The following is a 26,399-nucleotide window of genomic DNA, read 5'->3' as shown; positions in this document are numbered from 1 at the left end:
GTCTAGCCATTTTGGTGAAGAAGGATGATACTCTATGGATGTGTGTGGATTATTGCCCTCTTAATGTGGTAACAATTAAGAACAAGTACCCTTTGCCCCGCATAGATACTTTGTTCGATCAGCTAGCTAGTGCCAAGGTGTTCTCAAAGATTGACCTTCGATCAGGCTATCATCAGATCAAGATCAGACCACATGATATACCAAAGATGGCTTTTTCTACTAGGTATGGGCTATATGAGTACCTAGTGATGTCTTTTGGTCTCACCAAGGCTCCTCCCTTCTTCATGTACTTGATGAATTCACTCTTTATGCCAGAGTTGGATAAGTTTGTTGTGGTATTCATTGATGATATCCTAATATATTCCAAGAATGATGAAGGGCATGCCCAACACCTTCGGATAGTACTGGCTCAACTTAGGGAGCACAAGCTGTATGCTAAATTCAGCAAGTGTAAATTTTGGTTAGATCGAGTGTAGTTTTTGGGGCATCTGTTGATACCTGAAGGCATTTTAGTAGATCCTAGCAAGGTGCGAGATGTGTTGGATTGGAAGTCTCCCAAGTCCATGCACCAGATTTGTCAGTTCCTTGGTCTTGCTGGGTACTATCGGTGTTTCATCCTGGATTTCTCCAAAATAGCCTAGCCAATGACCAAGCTGCTCCAAAAAGAAGCTAAGTTTGATTGGAGACCAGCCTGTGAAGAAGCCTTCCAAGCTCTGAAGACTTTTCTGACCACTGCTCCTGTGTTGGCCCAACCAAATATCGACCGACCTTTTGATGTATATTGTGATGCCTCAAAGACGGGGTTGGGATGTGTGCTTATGCAAGATGGGTGTCTGATAGCTAATGCTTCGCACCAACTAAAAAGCACAAGGTGAATTACCCTACCCATGACTTAGAGCTGGCTGTCGTGGTCCATGCTCTAAAGATTTGGAGGCACTATATGTTGGGCAACAAAGTGCACATTTTTATAGATCACAAGAGTCTCAAGTATATTTTCACTTAGTCAGAGCTGAATATGAGGCAAAGGAGATGGTTAGAATTGATAAAGGATTACAACTTAGAAGTCCATTATCATCTAGGAATGGCTAATGTGGTAGCTGATGCTTTGAGCTGAAAGTCACATTAGGTTGAGGAAACACCTTTGTCTCTCAACCATGCAGAGGTGTTGGCTAACATTGCATTGACCTCAGAATTGCTAGAGCAGATTATTCAGGAACAAAGGGAAGACCCCAAAGAAATTCCCCATATCAGAAAATTGATTGCTGAAGGATGTGGCCCTCACTTTAGTGTTGATGAGCAAGGTGTAGTGAGATACAAGGATAGGTGGGTGGTTCCATTTAGTGAGGAGTTGAGAAGGAAGATTCTGAGTGAAGCCCATCATTCAAAGTTGTCTATTCATCCTGGCAGCAACAAGATGTATCATGATCTATGTCACTTGTACTGGTGGTCCAACATGAAGTAGGACATCACCCGGCACGTCATGGAGTGCGACACTTGTGGTAGAGTTAAGGCAGATCATATGCGTACTCCAGGATATCTATAGCCCTTGCCCATTCCTGTTTGGAAATGGGAGGATATTTTAATGGATTTCATTGTGGGTTTACCCCACACATCCAAGAGCTATGACTCTATTTGGGTCATTGTGGATCGCCTCACCAAGTCAGCTCATTTCCTCCTAGTGAATTTTAAATATTCTGCCAGATAGTATGCTGAGATGTACTTGGACCGGATTGTGACACTACATGGAGTTCCCCTCACTATCATCTCCGATAGGGGATCAGTTTTTGTCTCTCGCTTCCGGGAGCAACTCCAGAAGTGTCTTGGAACTAGTCTCCTCCACAGTTCAGCTTATCACCCCTAGACTGATGGCCAAACCAAAAGGGTGAACCAAGTGCTCAAAGACATGTTGAGAGCTTGTGCCATTTCTTTTCCTGAGAAGTGGGATGTGTGCCTAAAGTTAGCTTAATTTTCTTACAATAATAGCTACCAGGAGAGCATTCGCATGGCACCATTTGAAGCTCTGTATGGGAAGAAATGTTGGACGCCACTTAATTGGGTTGAAGTGGGAGACCATGGATACTTTGGGCTAGAATTCATCAAGGAGGCTCGAGAGCAAGTTGTCCTTATCCAGCGTCATTTGACGGCAGCTCAGAGCCGACAGAAAGCCTATGTAGACAAGCGAAGAAGGCCCTTAGAGTTTGAAGTTGGGGATTATGTGTACCTCAAGGTATCTCATATGAGAGGAGTACATGGGTTTGGTATCCATGGCAAGCTAGCTCCCCAATACGTGGGTCCTTACAAAATTTTGAGGCAATGTGGCCCCGTTGCTTATCGGCTGTAGCTTCCTAAGATTTTATCTATGGTACATAAGGTGTTTCATGTATCGCAATTAAAGAGATGTTTGTAGGTACTGGAGGAAGCTATGGAAATTGAAGGGCTTCCCCTCCGGCCAGATTTGACTTATGTTGAGCACCCTATAAAAATCCTAGATGAGAAAGAAAGAGTGATGAGGAACAGTGTGGTAAAGTTCTACAAAGTGCAATGGAAAAACCATTCAGAGGATGAGGCCACGTGGGAACAAGAGAGTTACCTATTGAAGCATTATCCCCACCTCCTCTCTGGTTTTGATAGTTAGTTACTACATCGAAATGTATTTCCTATCTCCATCTCACACTAGGCACATGAAATCTCGGGGCGAGACTTTGTTTTTAGGGGGATAGATTTATAACACCATCGGTGTTACATTGTACAATTTTTGATAAAACATTGCATATGCATCATGTTTATATGATAGTGTATGAAATATAATGTGTAAATAAATTCCTGTGACTTGAAACGTTTATCGAAAACGAGAAACGAATCTTATATTTCATGTCGTGTTTTATCGCTTAGAGTTCTAGATGAATTTTTAGTGGAAGAAAATGCTATAGAACGCATAGACAAAACTTTAATAAAGTTTGTAGTATGAACTTTGTAGGCGGCGATGAAATACGTGCGGTCGAGAACGGGATTCGCTAGCTAGTGCATTGAATGGCTTGGAAATCAAATTCGACGTGAATCCGATTGTGTTTTGGTGGAAATTCCTAAGTCGAGAAACGGATCGACGAAGCAAAGTTTGGCAATTTTTGTAGAATGATCGGATTAGGTAGTGGCATGGTTTTGGGGTTTCCTCTAGTAGCCTGATATACCAGATACAGCGTAAAATAGTGGTGTAGTTACGAGATCATCGAGTTGGTTTTTGTAGCAACTTTAAAATGCGTGCAAGGCACTGCACCCCGGTCAGTTTCGGGTCTGGGCTTGGTCACCGTGACCCAGCTGGTGTCACTGCTCACCCTGGGCGCACCCACGAGCACCGTCGCGTCGGCCACGCTGCCGCTGTCGCGTCAGGCACACTAACCGCTCGTGCACGCACCTGTTGGGCCTAGCAAGCTTGGCTGCCCTACCTCATCCATCATGTCCACCTGAGCCCGCGTCTGGCACACTAACCACTCACGCACCGCTATTAGGCCTGCCTCTGGCCACCGTCACCGCACCGCTATGGCCAGCCATGCTGTTGGTCCTACGCTATAGGCCACGCCGTCGTTACTACCCTAGCACGCCATGCACGCACATGCTCACGCACAGCTGCATGGACCCACACCGCCATACCATGCGCTGGCCACTCTACCATCCTATGCTCACCGATGGTGCCATGTCGCTGCTGCGTAGCCACGCTTGGCTCTGTCGCACATTGTCTTGCTACGCGTGGTAGGGTCGCTTGCTCTGCCCTCACTCCAGCGTCAACGCTGCACTGTTGCTTCCCTGGGTCAGCGTTGTCCACTGTGGCGCAGTGCCGTGCTATCGTCGGCTTGTGGGTTGTGATGGTGCGGCCAAGCGTCTTGTGCACGCCTCGCTGTTCCCCATCACCGTGTGCGCTTGTACTTGGAGTTGACGCCCAATTCCGCCACGACAGCGCCGAGCCAAACTCCACCTACTTTCCCTGTTTCGATGTCGCCGGGATCGCTCCTCCATTTTCACCGTAGTAGAGCCACTGCAGTGCAATTAACTCCACCCTCGGATCCACTATGTAGTCAGCCACCTTGTAGCGAACCTTGCCTTGCTAAGCCCTAATTTGGAGCTGCCGCTCTGTCGAGTCCTTAAGACCGGACGGGCATGCGCCAATTCCTTACGCTTCTAGCCTCGTCTCCACCTGCTAAGCACCCTGCACACCTCAGCCAAAGTGCTACCGTAGCCTAGCCTTCCCTAACATGGATGTGCCATCGCCGTGCGCCGCCGCATCGCCCGTATGCAAGCGGCCAGCTCAGCTCGAGCCATCTCTGGACGAGTCACTTGAGCTCACTATATACCCCCTTTTCCCTAGCGTTGCTGACATTCACTAGAACGCCACCACCATGACTGTAGGGTCCCCGTCACCATGGTCCGACCTTGCTGCTACATTCTAGCTCACGCTTCCTTCGCCCGGCACCTTGTGTTCGCTCCTAGGTAAGCATAGGTCCCATAGTTAGGGCGGGGATGGGTTGTACTCGTCGATGTAGCCGCCTGGTGCCAGCACCGTCGTGTCGAGGCACGCGCGGGTGCCCAAGGGGTGTCGCTGTCATGAAGGTAGGAAGTTCCGAGGGCGTAGCTGTAAGATGGTAGACTAGCGGAATAGTATGTTTAGCTCACACGGGACTACAGAGGAGTCCGAGGGTGTTTTTGCATATTGATCGACGTGCATGGGTCCTCCTCACCGTGGGCCGTCGTTCGTGTGGGCCACGCCATGCGCGTGCGTGCATTGCATCGGTTGGGCCGAGCCGCTCAAGTTGGGCCGCGGGATAGGAATCGGTTTTCATTTTCTAGTAAACTCGTGAATGTTTATTCAATATTAGTTTGAGCTGAACTTTAATAAATCATAGTAAATCGTGTAGATGTTCAAAAATAGTGAAACCAAGTTTGTTAGATTCACAAAAATACCATCCACCTATTAGTGTAGTTAGATTACAGTTAGCTATGACAATGGTAGGTTCATAAATTCAAACTAGATAGCTTAGTATTATGTAGCTTAATAATTGTAGGAATTTTTGTGATAAATTGGTGTTAGCTATAGTTATGAAAATTTTACAGTAGGCTCATTAGATTATTATGTACTTGCTGTAAATTTTTTAGCCTTATAGTAGGTTGCTAAATAAAGTAGCTATTATTCTTGTTTTATCGTATATAGAGTAAATCAGCATTGGGAGTGAGAATATCTGTAGTTGCTATAATAATCTATGCCATGCTTCATACTTGTTAGTGGTAACAGTACATAGCTTAGCACTTTAGTGGGTACAACTCACTTAGTAGTTTGATAGATGTATTCTTATTTTAAGAATTGTTGTTGCCGTAATATTAAGTGTTGCATTATCATTTCATGCATATAGATCACGTGTTGGTAGAGTTCGTGCCGATGGACGAACAGGAGTACGAGAAGGTCATCGAGGAGTATGAGGAGATCCTCATGCAGGAGGGAGCCTCGGAGCCTTTTGGTGCTGACCTCACTGACCCGTCGCCTGCCCAAGGTAAGCCCCACTACATAACCCCTATTTTATGATCACTGAATATATTTATATGAGGTGCATTTAAGTTATAGGCATTTTATGGAAACTACATGCATAAATATATCTACCCATAAGTCCTACTAGTATAGGTCGAGTAGTTGCCATGCTCAGGATATCGGTAGCGTGAGTAACCTGCCGTTACTCGTAAATAGGTGATAAATATGATCACTCATGATAAAATGGTGGAAAAGAAAATAGTGATCGGGCAAGGATATGGTTTGGGTACTAGTGGGTGTAAAGGGTTGTGTCCTGTGGCCAACAGGGCATAGCTCGGTTACACTTTTTCCCTGTCTGTGTCAATTAAGGACCGGTCGTTGCAACGGACGCTAGGTAAGTTATAGATCTATTTTCCCGAGCACATACTTGGGTATGGGCGCAGGGAAGATTTGTTGCTCTCTTGTTGTGGATCCGGCTCTTTTTGGACCGACTGATTAGAGGCGGGGATGGTAGAGGTCCTTGCACCGCACTGAGTCCGGGACTCAAAAGTGGGGGCTTGGAGTCCAAGTTTGGACGAGGACCTGGACACCCAGGACAGGAGGGTGATGGGTTAGTCCTGCTTATGCCTAGGGTGCAAATGGGGCATGTGTTTTTGGGGCACCTAGCTAGGGATATTGATTCACGAATCGCCACCAAGTTGGTATGGCTTGTCTTACCTCAAGCATCGTAGTAAGAACTGAAAGTTGAAAGAAGAAGAAATGGAACTGATTGCTCAACTCTTGCTTGAAGGTAGAACATGTGCTTATATAGACTGGATAGATAATAACTTAATACGGCTGATAATAATAACATAAATAAGGACTCACTATTAGTATTGCTTTCTGCTTAAAAAAAACCAGCAAACCATAAAACTTCTCATACTCCTTGGAGTCAGAAAATTATTCCCACTAGTCAGATAATTCTTGCGAGTACATTGTGTACTCAAGGTTCATTTACCCATGTTGCAGGTGATGCTTGAGAAGTACCGTTGTGTGGAGGATTCTTCTGGTGGGCTCAGACGGATCCTCGTTCTTATCGTTAGATGTTTATTTTAAATTCCGTTGTTTATCATTCCACACTCTGACATTTGGTATTGTAATAATGTATTTTAAGAAACTCTGATGTATGAAATGGATAAGTATTGTAACTCATTCTCATTATTGGATCCTTGGGGAAAATGTGGATCTTTCGGGTTCTCCCTTGGTGTGTGCCCGACGGATACCGCCCACTGTAGCTTGCTTTCGGGGTGCTTAGTGTCTGGTGGAAGACGAGCACCTCCGTAAGCATGGTATTTCGGGCGGTTCTGCCACATATGTTTTCTGTAGTAACTAAATCCTGCTAGGCCTATAAACGGGAGGTGGACTACAAAGGATTCAACGAGGCTATAAGAGTCACCCTCGTGAGCTACCACCGATCCGAAACATATGGTACATCCATAAGTAACTTGGTCTAAGCACCATGCTTACACCTACAATTACTACTTTAACCTAGAGCGTCCTATAGATTAAAGCACTCAAAGAGTTATGAACCTAATGAACAATATAAACACGATGCTTACTTGAATTAGAAGTCGATTAACAGAGAATCCTCAGAAGCAAGCTCAAGTAGAACTTGATTCCGCCAGGGTACAAGCTATAGAGAGAGCACTAACAGGCCGACACTTCCTCTAAACTCTTCCCTCACACTCTATCTCACTATTATTTACAGGACTAGATCATATGGAGGACGAATCTTCTCTTGATAGCTTGCTCTGATCCTGACGAGGAGAATATGAATTAGGGTTTCAGGATGGCTCTAGGGAGGGAGGGAGGGGCTGCTATATTGGTCGACATGGAGTAGGGGCATGGAATTGAGGTGGAGTAGGGGGCAAGGAATCGCCACGTCATCGATCCGTGTCAACTCCCTCGATCATCGTTGGATAAACCGGCCTAAAACTGCCTTAAAATCAATGATGTAGATCTTAGGAACGAGTACGAGGCAGCGGAGGGCACGTGGGCTCTGTGGTAGGCCAGCTAGCCTATGGGCTAGGCCGATTGGCCCACTTTCATGGCCGTTTGGCCCAAGCTTCGACATGGTGTCTTCTGGAACCTTCTAGAGTTGTCTTTCATAGTTTTCGCGGGTTGAATCACTTGTTGTCACCGGTTTGCTTGTTTGGAGTGTATGACAGTGGTCCTGTAAGCTGTTTTCTGGATAAATCCTCCTGCGGTCATGAAATCACCAAAGCTCATGGAATTCATTAGTTTAAACCCCTATACCTATATTTGGTGATGGAATTAAATATAAATGCAGGTTATGTTGATAGTTTATAATTGGTGTTAGTGACCGTCAACAGCCGTTAGGAAGGTGATGTCATCATATATGACAGTTGTCACCTTTGTGCACTACGTAGCCTGCTGTTGCCGGTTCATCGGTTCCGACACCCTGATGATCCTCCTTCCTCTGGAGCAGCAGCCCAATGGCGGCGCTTCTCTCTCACGCCTCCTCTGCTTGCCTCTCGACCGTGAGATTTGCAAGGAAGGTAAAGCACCTCACTGAGAGATGCTAGTGAAAGTTTTGTGAGGTGTTGCTTCGCTCTTGCTCTCCCCTGTCTACAGCCTAGTACTCATGGGGTCATCAACGTGCTAAAAAGGAGAGCACTTTGATGATTGTAGATCTTCTGTATGATGCATACTAGACAGGTTATCAATCGAGTATGGGTTGTACCTGTACTCAACAGATCTTTGTTGCTGTGTCGTTTACATATAGTTTTTGCCTTTAGAAAACAATTAATAACTGAATGGTTGTGTTGTGATGCTTGTTACTCCCTCTGTTTTTTCAAGTGTTGTCTTGGCTACACAGACGTGAGTGTTGAATGTCCCAACGACTTACGTAGTTCTGCTTCTCCATCTTCAAGGTTGGCTTATTTAAGCCGGGCCTAGATGCACCTCTTGGACTCATTCCACACACTCTTCCTCCTTGAATCCTTTAGAATAGATACAGACAAAGCTTGTGGGCCAATCATCTTTCAGCGACTAGAGGTGCTTTATCTTCTCTCAAATCTCTCACGGAACGTGAGAGGTTTAAGATGGTTCAAGTTTGTGAGGTGCTCTTGTTCTTCAAAGATTGAGTGCTTTATATTTTATCTTGCTACCTCTGAGGGTTAAAATGCAGATCTGCATCGCTCGACCGTCAGAGGTAGCAAGGTGGAGTATAAACCAAAATAGCCCAACTGGAAGACGACAAGCAACTCATGCTCCTTGCAGTATTACACGCACAGGCATGTCGTCTGTGCGGATTTGCTTTAATCCAGGCCTGGTAATCCAAAGTTGTTTAAGCATTGGATAATGGTCTCTTTCCTGAAACTTTAGAGGCCGGACTTGCTTATATAAATGTATATATCCGGCCTCGAGTCTGTAGCCTGTTCGGGAGGCCGTAAACGATCGTGGATTATTTACTGCTGGCTGCTTTGGTGTGAGAGAAAAACACTGTTTCTGGCTGGAAATTTACGATCGTTTATGAGCAAGCGAACAGGCTGCTAGCCTACCATTGCTGGAAAGAAATGGAATGAAAATAAATTTTAGAGTACATCTTGGACGGTAGTGGTAGTATCCAAAGCATTGGGAGAAAGATTTGAGGCAATGGTCCCGTATACTGCAGGGGCGACACATTCAAGGATGCTGACATAGGCACTGTTTTCCATGGCAAAATTTTAGTCATGCGTTTTTAGCTTTTTTTTTTGCCATGGAGATTCAAGTGGGCTAAAAGTGAGCAAATGTGGTGGATTAAAGTTTTGCCCATTTATACATCAAGTGATGTAAAACTGGGCTAAAACTGAACAACAGATAGCCCCCACCCACCCACCTGCGCCTTTTCTCTCCCATGGCTTAATTAAATGAGGACAAATCAGACATTGTAGGATGGGAGACTAAACTTTTATCATTGATCCAAACACCTCACTCAGGATTAAAGGTTAGCAGCTAAACTTTGGCAAGGCAAATGCATCCAAACATGGTCGGGTCATAGTAGACGTTGCAGCACTACTCCGTACATGATTACGGCTCGTTGCTCTTTCATTGGCACCTTATGGTTCCCAAAATCTGCAAAACCAACTCTGCACGTATAGTCCCATCAGTGTTTAAATATATTCAACTATATTATCTCTGTTCCTAAAAAAATGTAACTATAGGTTACATGTCGGTTAAAATACTTCATGTTTAATCAAGTTTCTAATAAATAGTATTCATATTTATGACTCTAAATTATTATTATAAAAATATATTTCGTAATTAATTTAATAATATTTATTTTATATTATAAATATTTATATTTTTTATATATAATTGGTCACACTTATATATTTTTAGGGACGAAGGGAGTACTACGTAGCACTGACGCGAGTCACCACCAGGACGTAAACAGCGCCGAGTCACCAACTTTGCAGTGAACCAGAGCCTGATTGACGTACGTCCAAATTCCTATAGCCCCAGCACAGAGAAGAGCAGGCCCTGGCCCGGCTGGCCGACTGGCCGGGTCCCGGAACGGCGGCCCGGCTCGGCAAGGCCACGCCAGTCGCCAGGGACAGGGAGTCCCAGCTCGGAGGGAGAAGCGATCGCTGGCCTCGGCCTTAGCAGCGAGCCCGGCGCCGGTGCGGCGGGTGCCCGTTCATTGATTGCACCCTGCGCCTGCGGCTGCCGTGCGCCGGGCCTCCCCTGTTGCGTTGCCCCCCACGCCCCACGGTGTCGCTAGCGCTGGACGGGTCAGGGTGCCACGCATTTCTGACTTCTGTACGTGTGTCCCCTGCCCTGCTGCGCGCGTAGTACGCTCCGCCTGCATCTGCAGCGGGGCGTTTCCTTGGATCACGCGCCGCTGACAGATCACGGTTTTGTTTCGGCTAACTGGGCTGAATCGTGAATTATTTACTGCTAACTAGCTTTACTAATTTGGTGTAAAAGAAAAATACTATTCTAGCTTATAATCTACGACCGTATACGATCATTTGCGGCATGTCGACCAGGCTGCACATCCGACCATCTATCCATCCCCTCGCTGCTCTATGATTGAAGTTTGGCTCATTAAACAAGTGGATTGTGCGCTTGTGCAGCGCAACCGTGCAGCATCCAATTAATTACTAGTACTACCATCTTCCGAAAACTTTAGCATACATACTCTCGCTTTTCTGAAAGTAGATGGAGACCACGTAATCGCTAATACCTGTATCCTCCGGCCGTAATGCACTAGTGCGGCCTTGTGCACCCTAAACTCTCTTCTACTTAATGAAAATGGTACGCAATTATCTTGCGTATTTGAGAAAAAAAAAAGAAAGTAGATGGAGTGAAAATTAGCATGGTATCTTCAAAGGAGCGCGAAAACATTGGAATTAGCATCCAATGTCAGGATTAGATATGGGTCCACCGTCCAGGTGTCAATGACACGCTGGGACGCTACATATGTCATAAACACTAGCCTTAGATTACTCTTTCATTTCAAATTGTAGTAAGTAGTTTTATTTTTTTATCCTAAGTCAAACATGTCTAGTTTTAACCAAGTTTATAGAAAAAGTACTCCCTTTGTCCTAAATTATAAGATATTTCGATTTTTCTAGATTCATAGCTTTTGCTATACACTTAGATATACACTATGTCTAGATACATACTAAAAACATTGCATCAAAAAAGTTAAAACGTCTTATAATTTGGAATGGAGTGAGTATATATTAACATTTTCAAGCATCATATAAGGTGCATATATAAGCAAAGCTATTTTGTCAACCATACACATACAGGCTTGCTACTTCAAAGTTGGTCATGACTAGTATGTTCCTATAGCTTTTTTAAATATGTTGACAAAGATTTTCTTCGCACAAAAAACGCTTCACTTTTATTAATATATCACCAAATATATTCACCTACTTCCTTGCATGATATACAAATACTTGTGCAATCACTATCACAATATATTAATGGAAAGAATCCAAGTTGTGAACATTTGCATATATTCTACACTTTGACTGATTGTAAGCATATTTTCATTGAGAGATATGTAAAGTTCATCAATATATGTCATTCTTGAAATGGATCCTATTGGAACACATAGATTAGTTCTTTTTTATTGTGAATTTATCTTGTGAAGATTGAAGAATTAGATGAAACAATATCCAGGGGCTAAATCATAATGATCATTCTTTATCATCAAAGTTGTAGTTATGCAAGATATAGATATTTTTTTGCGGGTACGCAAGATAGATTTATATAGGTATATAGCACACATTATCTATCTCTATCATATTTGAAATGAACTAGAGGGATTAAAAAAATCTAGAGGACATTTTCTCTTGGAATTTGGATACTTCCCTAGGAGGTGCCTATATTTACTCTTGGGGATTGAATGGCCCATTTCTATCCGCAACATTTATTTAATAAATGGTGGACTAAAATGAGAATATCTTACAGGTCGCGTATCTTATGTGGAGACATATATAATTTCTCTTGCGGAGGCATACACGTACGCATATATGTCTAACATTTACGAAAGGAATCCATTGGACGAAAATGAAAATATCTAGATACGCACTCTCTAACATTTACGAAAGGAATCATTTGGACGAAAATGAAAATATCTCGATACACACACATCTACTCGTGGAGAAGTAAATGATGGACTAAAATGAGACTATCTTATAAATCGCGCATCTTATGTGGAGACATATATAATTTCCCCTGTGGAGGCATACACGTACCCATATATCTCTATCATTTACGAAAGGAATCTATTGGACGAAAATGAAAATATCTCGATACGCACACATTTACTCGTGGAGAAGTAATAAGAGCGCATCTCGTATCTATAATATTTAATAATATGCATAAAAAACTAAAATGCGTATATTTTTCCAAAGTTCATAAATCTTGTGAGAGAGATATACTCACAATAAATCCCATAGCACTAGTATATATCTAGTGGAGTTTGCACATGTAACATACCCCAGCCCCAGCCTCCCCCTTTGTAGAGGTCTTGGCTTTCTCTGCCTGCCCTCACAGCCCTCCACACTCTTTTGCCCCTTTCCAGTTGTCCATGACCCCATCCCATCCCTTTCACCACCGCCCCCTCTTCCTCCTCCCCTAGCTGCACAGCCCCTCGCTGCCAATTTCCCTCGTAACCCGTCGTCCAGAGGGTCCGTAAGTCTCTAAATCTTGCTTGTGGCACTCACTCACTCGCTCTGTTCCTAGAGAGAGACGGGAGGGAAACGGGGACCCAGAGAGATGGGTGTAGAAGCCAGAATTCTCCCCAATTCTGTGCCTGAATTGCTTTCTTAGTCTAATTGTAGTTGGTAGTACGTAGTTGTAGACCGGAGCCAAGTGAGGGACTGTGTGCTAGTCGCAGTACTGGTTAAGCGATGCTGCAATTTTCTATTCCCTAGGTCTTGTGAGGTGGTAGATCAACGGAATTTCGTGTTTTGGGCAGGGAAGCAAAGGTGGTGGTGGTGGTGGTGGCCATGCTGCACCACCACGGTGGCGCCGGGTCCCCGTACATGGCCCCGACGACGACGACGGCTGGCACGGGCACGGCCCCGTTCTCGCCGACGCCGACGGGGCCCGCCATCGTGTCTGTCACCGACATCCCAGCCGCCTCGCCGACGATGCAGCTGCAGCTGGCGGAGCCGAGTGCTATTTTCGAGGAATTGCCAGCGGGCGGCTCCGGCTCCGGCGCCGGTGCCGCGGCCAGCATCCAAGACGACGACATGCAGGCCGACTTCGGCGCCAGCGGCGCGGGAGCGTCCGGCTCGGGCGGCCACCACCGGTGGCCGCGCGAGGAGACGCTGGCGCTCATCAGGATCCGGACGGAGATGGACGCCGACTTCCGGAACGCCCCCCTCAAAGCGCCGCTCTGGGAGGACGTCGCCAGGTGAGAAAAAACATTCTCAAGCCGTAATCTTTTCCTCTCCTTTGCCTGCTGGCGAGCTGCTGCTGCGGAATGCGGCTAACGGTTTCACGGAATTTCACCTCTTCTCCGTGTCCGGCGTTGCGTCGACGGTGAAATGATGGCGAGCTATCCTGTCGTCTATCTTTACCCGGCCACTGCTTTTTTCCCAGCGCTTTTGGCGTAATGCTCCCCGGTTTCTGTGAGATTGGAGTGTAGTGAAGTGGTAGGTGCCGCCAGCGCAGGCGCAGGCAGGACGATAAGGATCTGAGTCGGCGCCCGGGCAGCCGTATGCCGCGGCGTGATTGTGTGTGCAGGCGCAGGCCGCACAGACATGGCAGCAGCTGGCTATCACTGCACTGTTTTTCTATTCCCACTCTTCTTCCTTTTAAAACACACTTGGACTTGGATGGATGCACCAAGTTTTCCGGGGGGGGGGGTTGGGGGGTGGGGTGGGGGGAGGAAGGAAAAGCATTTCGCTGGCTGCACCGGCGGGCTGCCGCTGTCATCACCACTTCATCGATTAGCTTACTCCCTCCGTCCAAAAAAAGATATTATGAGATACGTGTAAGTCAAATTTTCTTAATTTTAATAAGATTTATAAAAAATACGTGTAACATTTTTATCTCTAAATAAATCTATTATGGAAGTACATTCAACGATCTATCTAATGATATTAATTATGTATTATCAATATTAATATTTTTTATATATAATCGGTCAAAGTTTAAAAGAAACGATTTGTCGAGAAACAAAAATGACTTCTATTTTGCGAGAGGGAGTATGTTTGTTGGTTCCTCGGACACGATGCCATCAACTTGACATCATCACCACATCTCTTTCTGTGCTGATTGATTCCTAGCACTGCTGATGGCTGATAGCTGATGGCTGATGCTTCCACCGTCGTCGCTTTACATGTCTGTCTCCGATCCGCTTCCAAATCCCAATTCCTTCCGCGTCCGTCCAGTCCTTTTCAGAGAAAGAGGAAGAATGATGGCAAGCTTTGACCACTCGCTTAGATGAAAGATACTCCTCTGCACACACACACAACCCAAGTCATCACCTCTTCATGACTCATGCTGGTTGAGGCGTGAACGCGAGAAAGAGCTAACAGTGCGTCCGTGCTGGGGCGCATTTTTTTGGCAGGAAGCTTGCAGGGCTGGGCTACCAACGGAGCGCCAAGAAGTGCAAGGAGAAGTTCGAGAACGTGGACAAGTACTACAAGCGAACCAAGGACGCCCGCGCCGGGCGCCAGGACGGCAAGAGCTATCGCTTCTTCTCGCAGCTCGAGGCTCTGCACGCCGCGGCGCCGCCGCCGCCGCAGCTGCTGCCGCCCCCCTCGGGCATGAGCGTGACCACGGTGCAAGCTGGCCCTCATCAGCCGGCGGCAATGGCATGGACGGCGGGCCCTACGGCGCTGGGCCCACCCACCGGCGCCGGCCTGCTGGACCTCAGCTTCTCGTCGATGTCAGGGTCAGAGTCCGACTCCGACTCCTACTCGGATGACTACGACGACTCTGATGCCGGTGAGCAGGACCTCGGCAGGGGCGAGTGCGACAGGGAGATGGTGGCGATCTTCGAGGGGATGATGAAGCAGGTCACGGACAAGCAAGACGCCATGCAGCGCGTGTTCCTGGAGACGCTGCAGCGGTGGGAGGCGGAGCGCACGGCGCGCGAGGAGGCGTGGCGGCGGCAGGAGGTCGCCCGCATGAACCGTGAGCGCGAGCAGCTCGCCAGGGAGCGCGCCGCCGCGGCCTCCCGCGACGCCGCGCTGATCGCGTTCCTCCAGCGCGTCGGCGGGGGGCAGGGGCAGCCCGTGCGGCTCCCTCCTCACAGCGCCGGCATCGTGCCCGCGCCGCCAATGCTGGACCGCACCCCTCCGTCGCCTCGGCACGACGCGGCGGCCACCTCGCTTCAGCAGCTGGTTCCCGGGCCGCTCAAGGCGGTGGAGGCCTTGGCGTGGGCGGGAGGCGAGGGCAGCGGGTCCTCGTCGTCGTCGCGGTGGCCCAAGGAGGAAGTGGAGGCGCTGATCCAGATGCGGAACGAGAAGGACGAGCAGTACCAGGACGCGGGGACCAAGGGGCCGCTTTGGGAGGACATCGCCGCCGGGATGCGCAGGATCGGGTACAACCGGAGCGCCAAGCGGTGCAAGGAGAAGTGGGAGAACATCAACAAGTACTACAAGAAGGTGAAGGAGAGCAACAAGAGGCGCCTCGAGGACTCCAAGACCTGCCCTTACTTCCACCAGCTCGACGCCATGTACCTCAAGAAACACCGTGGCGGCGGCAGAGGCAGCAGAACTGCACCTGGAGCGAACATGGCCACCGCCGTCGCCGTCGCTGCTACCGTGCAGGACAACCCGAGCCAGCGCGAGCTCGAGGGAAAGAGCAGCAACGATGTCGACAACCGGAAGAATGATTACCAGGGAAACGTGCAGGCTTCTCCCGGCAACGGCGATACAGCACCGACGACCACCCCGCCTGGTGACGGCGCCAAAAACAAGGTAAGATCGCACATTCACCGTGAAACTTTCCATATTTGGAAACCAATTAATTGCGCAAGCTAACCAAAATTTAGAATTGACCTTGTGCAGACGGCAGAGGACAGTGTGAATGAAACAAATGTGCAGCATCAGCACCAGCAGCAGCAGGAGTTCAGTGCGGACGAGACGGACAGCGACGACGACATCAACATGGCAAGAGACCACACAGTCTACACTGAAGAAGGCAACGACGAAGACAAAATGAAGTACAAGATGGGCGTCCAGAAGACTTATGTGATCGGGAGCAGCGGCAACGTACCTGCACCAGCAGCAGCAGCAGCAGCACCACCACCCCCACCGACAGCAGCAGCAGCGACGGCTGCGGCACCGACGAGTTCAGCTGCCCCAACGAGCAGCACCTTCCTTGCCGTTCAGTAGAGGGCAATGCTGCAGGAGCAGGACCGGTGCCAGCTGATCAGCACCACTGCATCACCACCTTTTCCGGCCCATAATCACCCAGTATACTTGCCCTACCTTTGAACCATCCGTATAGCATTTATTGATTTGTTCTGTAATAAGTACCAGATCATGAAAGGTTAAAAAAAAAACAAGTAGTAGTAAGACTGAAGAACAGAGGAGGTAGCAGAGGCGCCTAAACAGAAAGTTCTTTTCTTTTTTCTTACCATAGGTCATGTTATACTTTAGCCTAATGCCAACAATTGTACATTCATGTGTCAGTCTCAACTTCCTGTAATCTTCTCCGATAGAAATTGATCAGGAATTTGGAGCGGCGAATCGACATTTGTTTCAGCCACAAATGGCCTTATCTTTTCTTTTTTTTTTCGATTGTTCAGATAACGTTTTGCCGATTCCTGGTATTCCCGCTAGGCTTGTTTGTATCGACTCGTATTCAAATCTATCTATATATTGGAATAGATTGAGTTAAAAATTACTTAACTTTTCATCTCAATGTATTACAATACATATGGATCGAAGTAGATACGAGTGCATCCAAACAATAACTTAGGATGATCGCATTGATTAGACATGGAATCTATGAACCGGATTCAAGTTCCATTATATGCTAGAGTGTTTATTACTCCTTTCGTTTCAAATTATAAGACACTTTGATTTTTTTTCTTATATACATTATTTTACTATACATCTAAACGTAGTGTATATCTAGTTGCAATGGTGCACAACAAAAACAGTGTATCCAGAAACATCAAAACATTTTATAGTTTAGAATAGAGGGAGTAACATGCAATCCTTTTTTGACCTTTTCTTATGACAATTTCTTGGCATTGGCAAATGCCATGGGAAATCTTATTTCCACCACGACAAACAGTGTATGAATGAGTTGGCGGCACAACTCTACAGTCGAATGCGATGATTGATGTAAAATATAGAATAAATGTCCTATGGGACTATGTAGATAATCAAAGATATACCATGGAACATCATGTTTATACTATGTAGACATTACAGAATACACCTTAAAACATCTCATGAACATAGTGTGAATAAACAAAAAGTAAAAACATAGTGTTCTGCGTAAACATCTACATACCTTATAGAATACATACAGAAAATAAAAAAGTAAAACATGAAAAACAAAAACAATTAATTAGAGTAAAATAAAATGTAAAAATATAAAAGGAAATAAAAATAAGAAAATATAAAAAAGGAAGGAACAAAAAAGATAAAGAATGATAAAAGATAAAGAAATAAAACGAAAATAAAAAAGGTAGGGAAAAACAAGAATAAAAACATAGAAAACAAATAATAAAAGAACAAAGGAAAAAGAAATGGAACAAAGGAAAGAAAAAAAAAACTATCTAGGCATCGGTGAACACTGTTGTGGACGTGCGGCCGCTGCTCTCGACGCCTGGAATGCGTGGGCCTTCGCACGCAGCGACCACGCGCTACCTCGCAGCAGTCCAACAACAAGGAAATAGTAGAAAGAGATGGTTAGCAGGATACTCGGGTCTGACCTGTCGGACCGGATGATTCCAGTGCTGATTTCAAGCTCGAGCCGCTGCGAGCAGTTGTCCCATATTATGGTGGTGTGACCTTTGAACACAAAATTTAAGAAGTAAAAAAAAGGAAAGATATGGTGCATAGAAAACAACAAGGAAAGATAGAAAGAGGGATATACCAGGAAGTCTTCTCGGACAGCGGTGACTCTTTTGGGCTTTTCTATAAAAGCTAGGTATACCTCTGTAAAAAAAAAGGTACGTACACTTACAGTCCACTCATCATATGGTAGTTGGCCTATCTGTGATTATTATTCTCTCTCATAAAGTTTCTTGGTTCTTGTGCATTGGCTCAATGTAAACTTTACAATCTACCTATCATCTCGCTCCTTCTCTTTCCTCCACATCGTCATAAAACCTACTAACAACCTCTTATTATACTCGCTCTAAGTGTAAAAAGGCTAAAATTAAAATGACTTCTATATAGGACGGAGGGAGTACAAGTTGCAGTTGCAGGTGGCAACAAGTTGCATGGTAAGAGTGAGAGGAAGAGTATGCTTAAGTTTATTATATGCAAAATAAACATAGCTTTTTTAGAGTCAAAATAAACATAGTTAAGAGTTTATTATATGCAACATAAACATAGCTGTGTGCCAATTACATAATCATATTGTTTGAGATGCTTGTGATTTGTTGATCCTAAATTTCAGAGTCAAGAACATATAACTAAGCGTCTACTTCTGGTCATTGTTAGATTTCGTACTGATCGGCATCACGAGCTACAAATCTGAGCTTCATTTTGTTCAGTATATTTTGCAGAGAATCAAATGTTACCGTGCGGCAGGTGCGGTGAGCAATCACTCAAATATAATTAAAAAAATATAATAATATAGAGTTAAATGCAACAGTAGTCCATCAACTTGTACCGAAGTTTCACTTAGGTCCATCAACTCTGAAAGTGGGTTTTTGGGTCCATCATCTTTGTTAGTGGCGCATTCCTGGGCCATACCGCTTTGTTCCAGTTTTTTAACCGACGTGGCTGTCCATGTGGCGTCCAGGGTGGATCAATAAGCATCTGCTCGTCACGTGAGGGTGGAGGGCATTGGGTAAAATTGTAGGCAGCCCCTCTAGACTTTTCTGCTTCCAGTTCTTTCCCCACTCGTCTTGTCGTCGAGGAGGTGCAGCTCGAAGGGGTAGAAGAGACCGTGGGCGCAGAAAGAAGGGGTAGGAGAGACCGCGAGCGTGGCGAGCGGTGGTCGTCGGCGAGCGGCGCCGATTCGCCACCGAGTTCGGATCCGATCCGTCTCCCGCTTGCGTTCCCCACTCGTCTTGTCGTCAAGGAGTTGCAGCTCGAAGGGGTAGGAGAGACCGCGGGCGTGGCGAGCGGTGGCCGTCGGCGAGCGGCGCCGATTCGCCATCGAGTTCGGATCCGATCCGCCTCCCGCTTGCGCCTTCCTACGCTGATCTCGCAGAATCCAGAAGATGGTGGCTACGTTCCGTAGAAAAGGGGATGCACCGCCCCAATACGGTAAGTACTGTATCGATGCCCAAATCCTTGGATTCAGTGGTTGTAGATTGTTGTTCTCTGGCTGTGCTTGAGCTTAGATACGAAAAATCATGATTTTGTTGATGTTAGGGTTTGTGATTTTTTTGAGGTGACGGGTTGGGGTTTTGTAGTGGGTTTTTTCTGATGTGTTAGTACGTTCATAATATAGGTGATGATGATGAAGAATTCACGGTTGAGGTTCACCATGGTGGGTACTTTGTTGGTCAAGGTTCTGATAAAGCTTATGCTCATGAAAGGGTCAATTGGTTTGATCACTGTGAAGTAGCTACATGGTCTCCCTGGTGGTTTGATGAGTTAGCCTTTAAGTTGCATTACCCAAGGAATCCAGTAATGAAGGTCTATTGGTTGCTACCAGGACTGACTTTTGAACAAGGACTTAGAGAAATTAGTACAGATACAGACACAATTGTGATGGCTTCACTAGTGCACAAGGTTAAGAATTTTGTTCTGTATCTAGACCATGATGACACTATCAGTGGGCTAGATTGGGATGACCTAGTTGTAAACCCAATTGCATCCTTGCCCAAGGGTCTGAGCCCTCGCAATGTTGATAGAGTTCCCAGTAAACAAGGTGAAAAACTTCCAGAGTTCTATTGCGATCTGAGATCTCCCAGTGAGACTGATGATGACTCTGACTTCCATGACTCAGACTATGAAATTGATCAGGATGATGATGATTTGTCAGAAGATTGTGTGGATGACCAAGTGCCAGATGAGGGAGTTGCCATAGGCAAGAAGGTACAGAAAGGGAAGAAGGCACAGAAGGGCAAACAAATTCACAATATTGTTGATGATATGTCAACTGATGATGAAGATTTGCAGCTGCTAGACTCAGATGGAGAAGGTGAAGGAGGCTTGAGGTTCATTAATTTTAGAGACCAGGATGTGGGCAATCCAATATTCAAGGTGGGTATGCTCTTTGAATCGGTTGAGGTACTTAGGAAGGCTGTCACTGAGTATAGTGTGAAGCAAAGAGTGGACATCTGGTTCTCAAGGAATGAGCAGAAGAGGTTGAAGGCACAGTGTGCAGATGGATGCCCTTGGTTGCTGTATGGATCAGTGGACAACAGGTCAAATGGAATGGTCATAAAAACCTACCAAGGTACCCACAACTGCCAGAGGAAGTGGGTTGTCAAGAGGTGCACCTCCAGGTGGCTAGCAGAGAAGTACCTAGAATCATTCAGGGCTGACAAGAAGATGAGCATAGCAAACTTTGGAAGGGTTGTTCAAAAGGAGTGGAACCTAACTCCATCACGGTCTAAGTTGCAAAGAGCTAGAAGGCTGGCCATGCAAACAGTTATGGGTGATGAGGTGGAGCAGTACAAGTTGTTATGGGATTATGGCAATGAGCTTAGAAAATCAAACCCTGGTACCTCTTTCTTTCTGACACTTGATGGTAACATCTTCAGTACACTATACTTGTCCTTAGATGCTTGCAAAAGGGGATTCCTGTTTGCTTGTAGGCCTTTGATATTTCTGGATGGCTGTCACATAAAAACTAAGTATGGGGGACAGATTCTTACTGCAGTAGGCATAGACCCCAATGACTGCATGTATCCCATCGCACTTGGAATTGTTGAGGTTGAATCACTTTCATCTTGGACATGGTTTCTAGAGACATTGAAGACAGATCTTGGTATTGCGAACACCTTTCCCTGGACCATAATGACAGACAAACAAAAGGTGATGACGACACTAGTTGCATCTATTTATTTCAAGTGCCACAATCAATTGCACTGCAATTCTAACCATCTTATTGCTATGTAGGGCCTCATTCCAGCAGTGCAAAAGGTGTTTCCAGAATTAGAGCACAGATTCTGTGTGAGGCACTTATACTCAAATTTCCAACAACACTTCAAAGGTGAGAATCTAAAAAACCAACTCTGGTCTTGTGCTAGATCTAGTTCAGTTCCTCAGTGGAACAGAAACATGGATAAGATGAGGACACTAGATAAAAAGGCTTATGAATGGCTAGAGAAGATGCCACCACAAACTTGGACTAGAGCATTTTTTAGTACCTTTCCAAAGTGTGATGTTCTTCTAAACAACATGTGTGAGTTTTTTAATAAATACATTCTGGAGGCAAGGGAAATGCCCATCCTAAGCATGCTTGAGCAGATCAAGGGTCAGCTGATGACAAGGCACTATACAAAGCAGAAGGAGGTGGGAGAAGAGTGGCTAGGACACACCTGTCCCAAGATTAGGAAGAAACTAAACAAGAACACAGAGTGGGCATCCACATGCTATGCTATGCCTTCTGGAGAAGGTATTTTCCAGGTTCAGGACAGAGACTACCAATTCATTATGGATATCAAGGAGAAAAAGTGTGAATGCAGAAGATGGGACCTAACTGGAATTCCATGTGCACATGCCATTTCTTGTCTGAGGCATGAAAGAGTTGCACCTGAATCTATGCTACCAGAATGCTACTCCACTACTTCCTACCTACTTGCTTATGGACAACATATAAGACCATGCAGGGACAAAAGTACATGGGACAAGGTGGCAGCAACAGAAATACTTCCTCCTATTTATGACAAGAAGGTGGGCAGGCCTCCCAAGTCCAGAAAAAAGCAGCCACATGAGTTTCAAGGCCCCCAAGGTCCAAGATTGTCAAAACATGGTGTCACCATGCACTGCAGATATTGTGGAGATGCAGGCCATAATAAAAAGGGATGTACCCTGAGAAAGGCTGGTGTCCTGCCACCAAGGCAGACAAGCAATGCCCAACCAGAAGAACAAGCCCATCCAGGAGGACGCCAACCAGAAGAGATGGATGATGATGGGCCAATACAGAGCCAGGTCTATTAAATTTTTTTGCCATGCTCTATGTGAAAGGGTACTTTGTGTACTGACATTTTTGTGCACACTATTGTATAGGTGGTTATGTGGTCAGACTCCACTATTCCTTTGATGAGCCAACTCAGTGCCACCATGGTATCACATATGGAACAAGAGGTCAGTCACCAGCCCATCTTAGCCTTTCAATAGCTATATTTCTAACTGAAATAATTTTATGTTGTAGTCAACCCAGAGCAGGATACAAGTGAACCAACCTCTCCCTGACTCAGCTTTCATTAGCTCTAACGTTCCAGCAGCAAGACCTGTGCCTCTAACCACAATTTCTAAATCTGGGAGAAAAAGGATTGCAACCATGAAGGCATAAGAACTACACCTGCAGAAGAAGGCTACTGGTGGGAGGAAGAAGGCTCCAACTGAAGCTGAAAACTAAATTCATGCATGTATGATATGTAATCCTTTTGTAAAGCAGCAAAACACTGTCTGTTGCTTCCTTCTTTTGTGCAGCAGTAACTTAACTGCTAGCAGCTTTTGTATATCAGCCAGTACACTGCTAACTTTTGTTCAACAGCTTACCTGATAGCTTTTGGATAGCAGCAACTCTAAGTGCTACCTAGATAGAATGGTTGGGGATAGTAGTAATTTGCATTGTCAGACTAATTTGCAGCAGTAATGTGCATTGTCAGACTAATTTGCTTGCTGGTTATGGTAGTATGCTAAAACATATGGTTTCATTCACAAATGATTTCAGTTACAATGACCTTCCTTCAGTTACAAACAACATTCATTCAGTTCTTTATAAGAATGGCACACAACAGCAACAAAAGCACAAACAAGATACATAATTGGAGAAGGCAAGCAACTTTGCACAGGCCAACCAGCACTTTGCACAAGCCAACCAGCTTCTTTATCTCAGTCAAAGCACCAGCTATTGAGTCCTTAATATTTGAGTCACCACCAATGTCAAGCATTGCTGCTTTATTTATGTTCGAATCTGCACCAGTGTCCTTAACATTGACCGAATCATCAACCAACTTGCCTTCTCTTCTCAGTTGCTCCAGATATGCAATGTACTCATCCTTCCAGTAGAAAAAAGGGCACCCGATTCCATTGGGCTGCAGGAAACCAGATCCATCACCAATGCGAAGTGGTAATCCAAAATCAGTGCGCCAAAACAGCAAAAATGAAGGAAATCACAAGGAACACAATCCACACTGACCTTGTGGGTTGGACAACAGAAGAACACCTCTCCTTTGCTCCATGGTTTCGTTGAAACCCGGCGTACCACTCGCCTCCGATTGCAATCGGTGCAAATAATCAGTGGTATACCAACTGATGTCAGCGGATTTGAAGCTGCTGCACTGGATCCAACCTCCATACTCGTGGATGAAATGGTGAATGGCGCCGGCGGTAGGCACACAGAGAGAAGGGGAACGATTTGGTCAGCCGGTGGAGAGTGAGGAAGAGAGACAGGAGGATGGGTTGCCATTTAATAACTCAGGTAAGGACTTAAATGCATTCTTCCACCAACCATTCTGGCGCCAAAACTCCCGCCAAATCCAACCTGGACGCCACATGGACAGCCACGTCAGTTAAAAAACTGGAACAAAGCGGTATGGCCCAGGAATGCGCCACTGACAAAGATAATGGACCCAAAAATCCACTTTCAGAGTTGATGGACCTAAGTGAAACTTCGGTACAAGTTGATGGACTACTGTTGCATTTAACTCAATAATATATATAAGAGAATCAAATGTTACCTGGGTTTATTATATAAAGAAAAAATAATTACCGGGGTCCCAACTTACACGAACGAACCTATCTCATGCGCCAATGAAATGGAAGTCGCTTTTCCCTTAAGTTTCTGAGACGACGTAATCCTGTTACGACGTAATCCGATCACACTGCAATGACATCCCGTTAACTGTAGTCTGTTTCGGTGTTTTCACTTTTAGTCCTTGTCCACCTCAATCCATATGAGTTGAAGAGGTTTGGCATGAAATTTAGTTTACATTCTACACCAAACCACTCTAACACACGGGGTTTGAGCTGAAAACATGGGCATCCAAACTATTGGCAATCCCGATCCCCCTCGCTTTAGGACTGGGCTTCCAGCAGTGGCGACAATGACGCTGCTGCTCCACCACCTTCCATCGTTTTTGTGCGAGTCCATACGCTTCTGGCTCCGAGCTCGACGGCGGTGGCGGTGCGGTCGCCATTGGTCACCGGTCGTTGGTATCCTCGAGATGGACATTGCGCATGGGAGAACTTCGCCACTACGGTGCGGTCGCCATTGGTCACCGGTCGTTGGTATCCTCGAGATGGACATTGCGCATGGGAGAACTTCGCCACTACGGTGTCACTCTCTTCAGTCTTCAGTGGTGCCACCACCATCGGTGGCATCCCGGCTCACTATGGCTCCATGGGACCACGCGCACCCCACGGCGTGTCCGCGGCGTCACAGGCTCTCCAATGGCGCCACACCACCGTTGGCGGCATCTCGGGCGAGTCTGCGGCGTCACATGAGTGACAGTGCTGAAGGTGGCAACAGACAAGGTGTTCGGTCGCGGTTGATTCGTGCGCTGGTTTTGCCGCTGCAGGGAGCGCGGATGTCCCGGCTTGTTCGAACTTATCAGCTAGGATCTAAAATATTTTTCTATCGCAACAAAAACAACTTTAGTCGGCTTTAATATCAAGCCAACGGGCCCGTGGTCGCTGTCCGGCTCAACATGGTAGCAGTAACAAATATCGTTACACGACGAAACCAAACGATTTTTACGCGATCGCCTATGCCGTAGCTGGTTCCTTCGTGATGGGATCGTCTATGCCGTGGCTGGTTCCCCTCTTGATCTGTTCTTCATCATCAGGTAAAGTACTAAACAACTCCAAATGATGGACGTAACCTAGCTCAAGCTACATGTCCCAATCAGAGTAGTTGACATCGTCCCCCGAGCTCTCGGCCTGGGCTCCCTGTACTCAGCTTCCGGCCGTCCGGTAAACCTTGAAAATTGGTAGTAGCCTGCAAAGGCCAGACGCGTTTAATTCGTCCAAAGTTTTTTTTTTTTTTGAAGAAAGTCCAAAGCATGTTCAAGTACCGTGGGGCGCGGGTAGTCATTAGTCAATTACTCCTCCAGCGCCTGCAGTTTGAGTCTCAGGGAGTTGTTCGGGCAGTCAACATCTGAAGCGCGTCTGCAGATGCTGGGCGTGGCGTCGTCCTGCTGTTTGTGAATCCTCCGCCGCCCATATTCCTCACCAGCAGGACAGGTACAGCTTGCCGTGGCGAAATCCGTGTGTGAATGTGATCTCCACTTCTGCATTTACCCTGCAAAACATGTGCCACACCGTACACTAAGAATAAGAAACCACTAACCGCCATGCTCCCAGCTAGTAATGGGCGCCGCGCTCCTCCAATGGGGAGACGAGCTACGTGATCTTGCTACAGGAATCTCAGTGGGGGCATGTGGCCAGCCGCCAGCCACGCTCACAATCACCACGGTCCACGGTGTTTTTTCACCTCCTGTGCCGCGCGGTAAGTGAGCACTGGGCAGAGCAGAGCACGCCGGCCCGTTGAAAAAGTGGGACACCTGTCGCTGGACATTTCCATTTGGGACGTTACTCGCCATCGGATTCCATGCAGTCATCCACTGACTGGAGACGTTTAGCTATGAACATGGCCATGAATTGCAGGAAAGGACGCTCTGACAGCAGCGGAAAAGAAGCCCTCGAACTGGTGCCGGTAGCACGTCGCACTCCACCTCCACGGTCGATCCGGTGCGCCCCCACTGCTGACGCGGAGAAAATACTACTAGCCAAATCAACATTCCGGCCTCAGACGATTGCAGAACGCATTATTGCTGATAGTTTTACCGGTGAAGAAGAAGAAGAAGAAAACACATGCCGAACCGAGGTGCGACGCTCCGGCAGAATAAAATTGTGGGCGTGCGTGCGTGACGGCAGCACGGAGAAGTATCACGCATCTCAACGGGAGGTGCTCAGCCCGGCGCCTTTTCTTTATGTGCGCGCCACTGGTTCGTTGAGGTCCACTCGGGCACTCGGCGGGCGATCCAGTCCCCGGCCCCGCGTCGAGCGAGCGTCGTATATAACGACGAGCGCCAGTAGCCGTTCGG

The 26,399-nt window shown here is 46.4% G+C and overlaps 2 protein-coding genes across 3 annotated transcripts; both read left to right on the top strand.

The window, feature by feature from the left end:
* The first annotated feature begins 12,560 nt into the window (after positions 1 to 12,560).
* LOC136474466 (trihelix transcription factor GTL1-like) lies at positions 12,561 to 16,721 on the top strand. 2 transcript variants are annotated; one of them, XM_066472035.1, is made up of 4 exons: positions 12,561 to 12,702; positions 12,993 to 13,433; positions 14,595 to 15,951; positions 16,042 to 16,721. In XM_066472035.1, exons 2-4 carry the CDS (start codon positions 13,024 to 13,026, stop codon positions 16,366 to 16,368), a joined length of 2,094 nt encoding a protein of 697 aa, XP_066328132.1. In that variant the 5' UTR covers positions 12,561 to 12,702; positions 12,993 to 13,023; the 3' UTR covers positions 16,369 to 16,721. The 2 variants fall into 2 exon arrangements, with proteins under 2 accessions (XP_066328132.1, XP_066328131.1); XM_066472034.1 differs by having other exon boundaries at positions 12,566 to 12,706.
* A 4,885-nt stretch (positions 16,722 to 21,606) lies between these two features.
* Positions 21,607 to 22,140, top strand: LOC136470457 (uncharacterized; the record flags this gene model as incomplete). Its single annotated transcript, XM_066468299.1, has 1 exon — positions 21,607 to 22,140. A coding segment is annotated over exon 1 (534 nt), but the record flags the coding sequence as incomplete, so codon positions are not given.
* Between the last annotated feature and the right edge of the window lie 4,259 nt (positions 22,141 to 26,399).

Source organism: Miscanthus floridulus, chromosome 8 (genome assembly GCF_019320115.1).
Source record: "Miscanthus floridulus cultivar M001 chromosome 8, ASM1932011v1, whole genome shotgun sequence".
Lineage (NCBI taxonomy): Eukaryota > Viridiplantae > Streptophyta > Magnoliopsida > Poales > Poaceae > Miscanthus > Miscanthus floridulus.
This window is presented reverse-complemented; position numbering and strand designations above follow the sequence as displayed.

Excerpts from the sequence above, each read along its gene's own strand:
- LOC136474466 (XM_066472035.1), top strand. The coding sequence starts at position 13,024 with ATGCTGCACCACCACGGTGGCGCCGGGTCCCCGTACATGGCCCCGACG. Across the intron at positions 13,434-14,594 it reads CTCTGGGAGGACGTCGCCAG|GAAGCTTGCAGGGCTGGGCT; the intron begins GTGAGAAAAAAC and ends TTTTTTTGGCAG. Across the intron at positions 15,952-16,041 it reads GTGACGGCGCCAAAAACAAG|ACGGCAGAGGACAGTGTGAA; the intron begins GTAAGATCGCAC and ends GACCTTGTGCAG.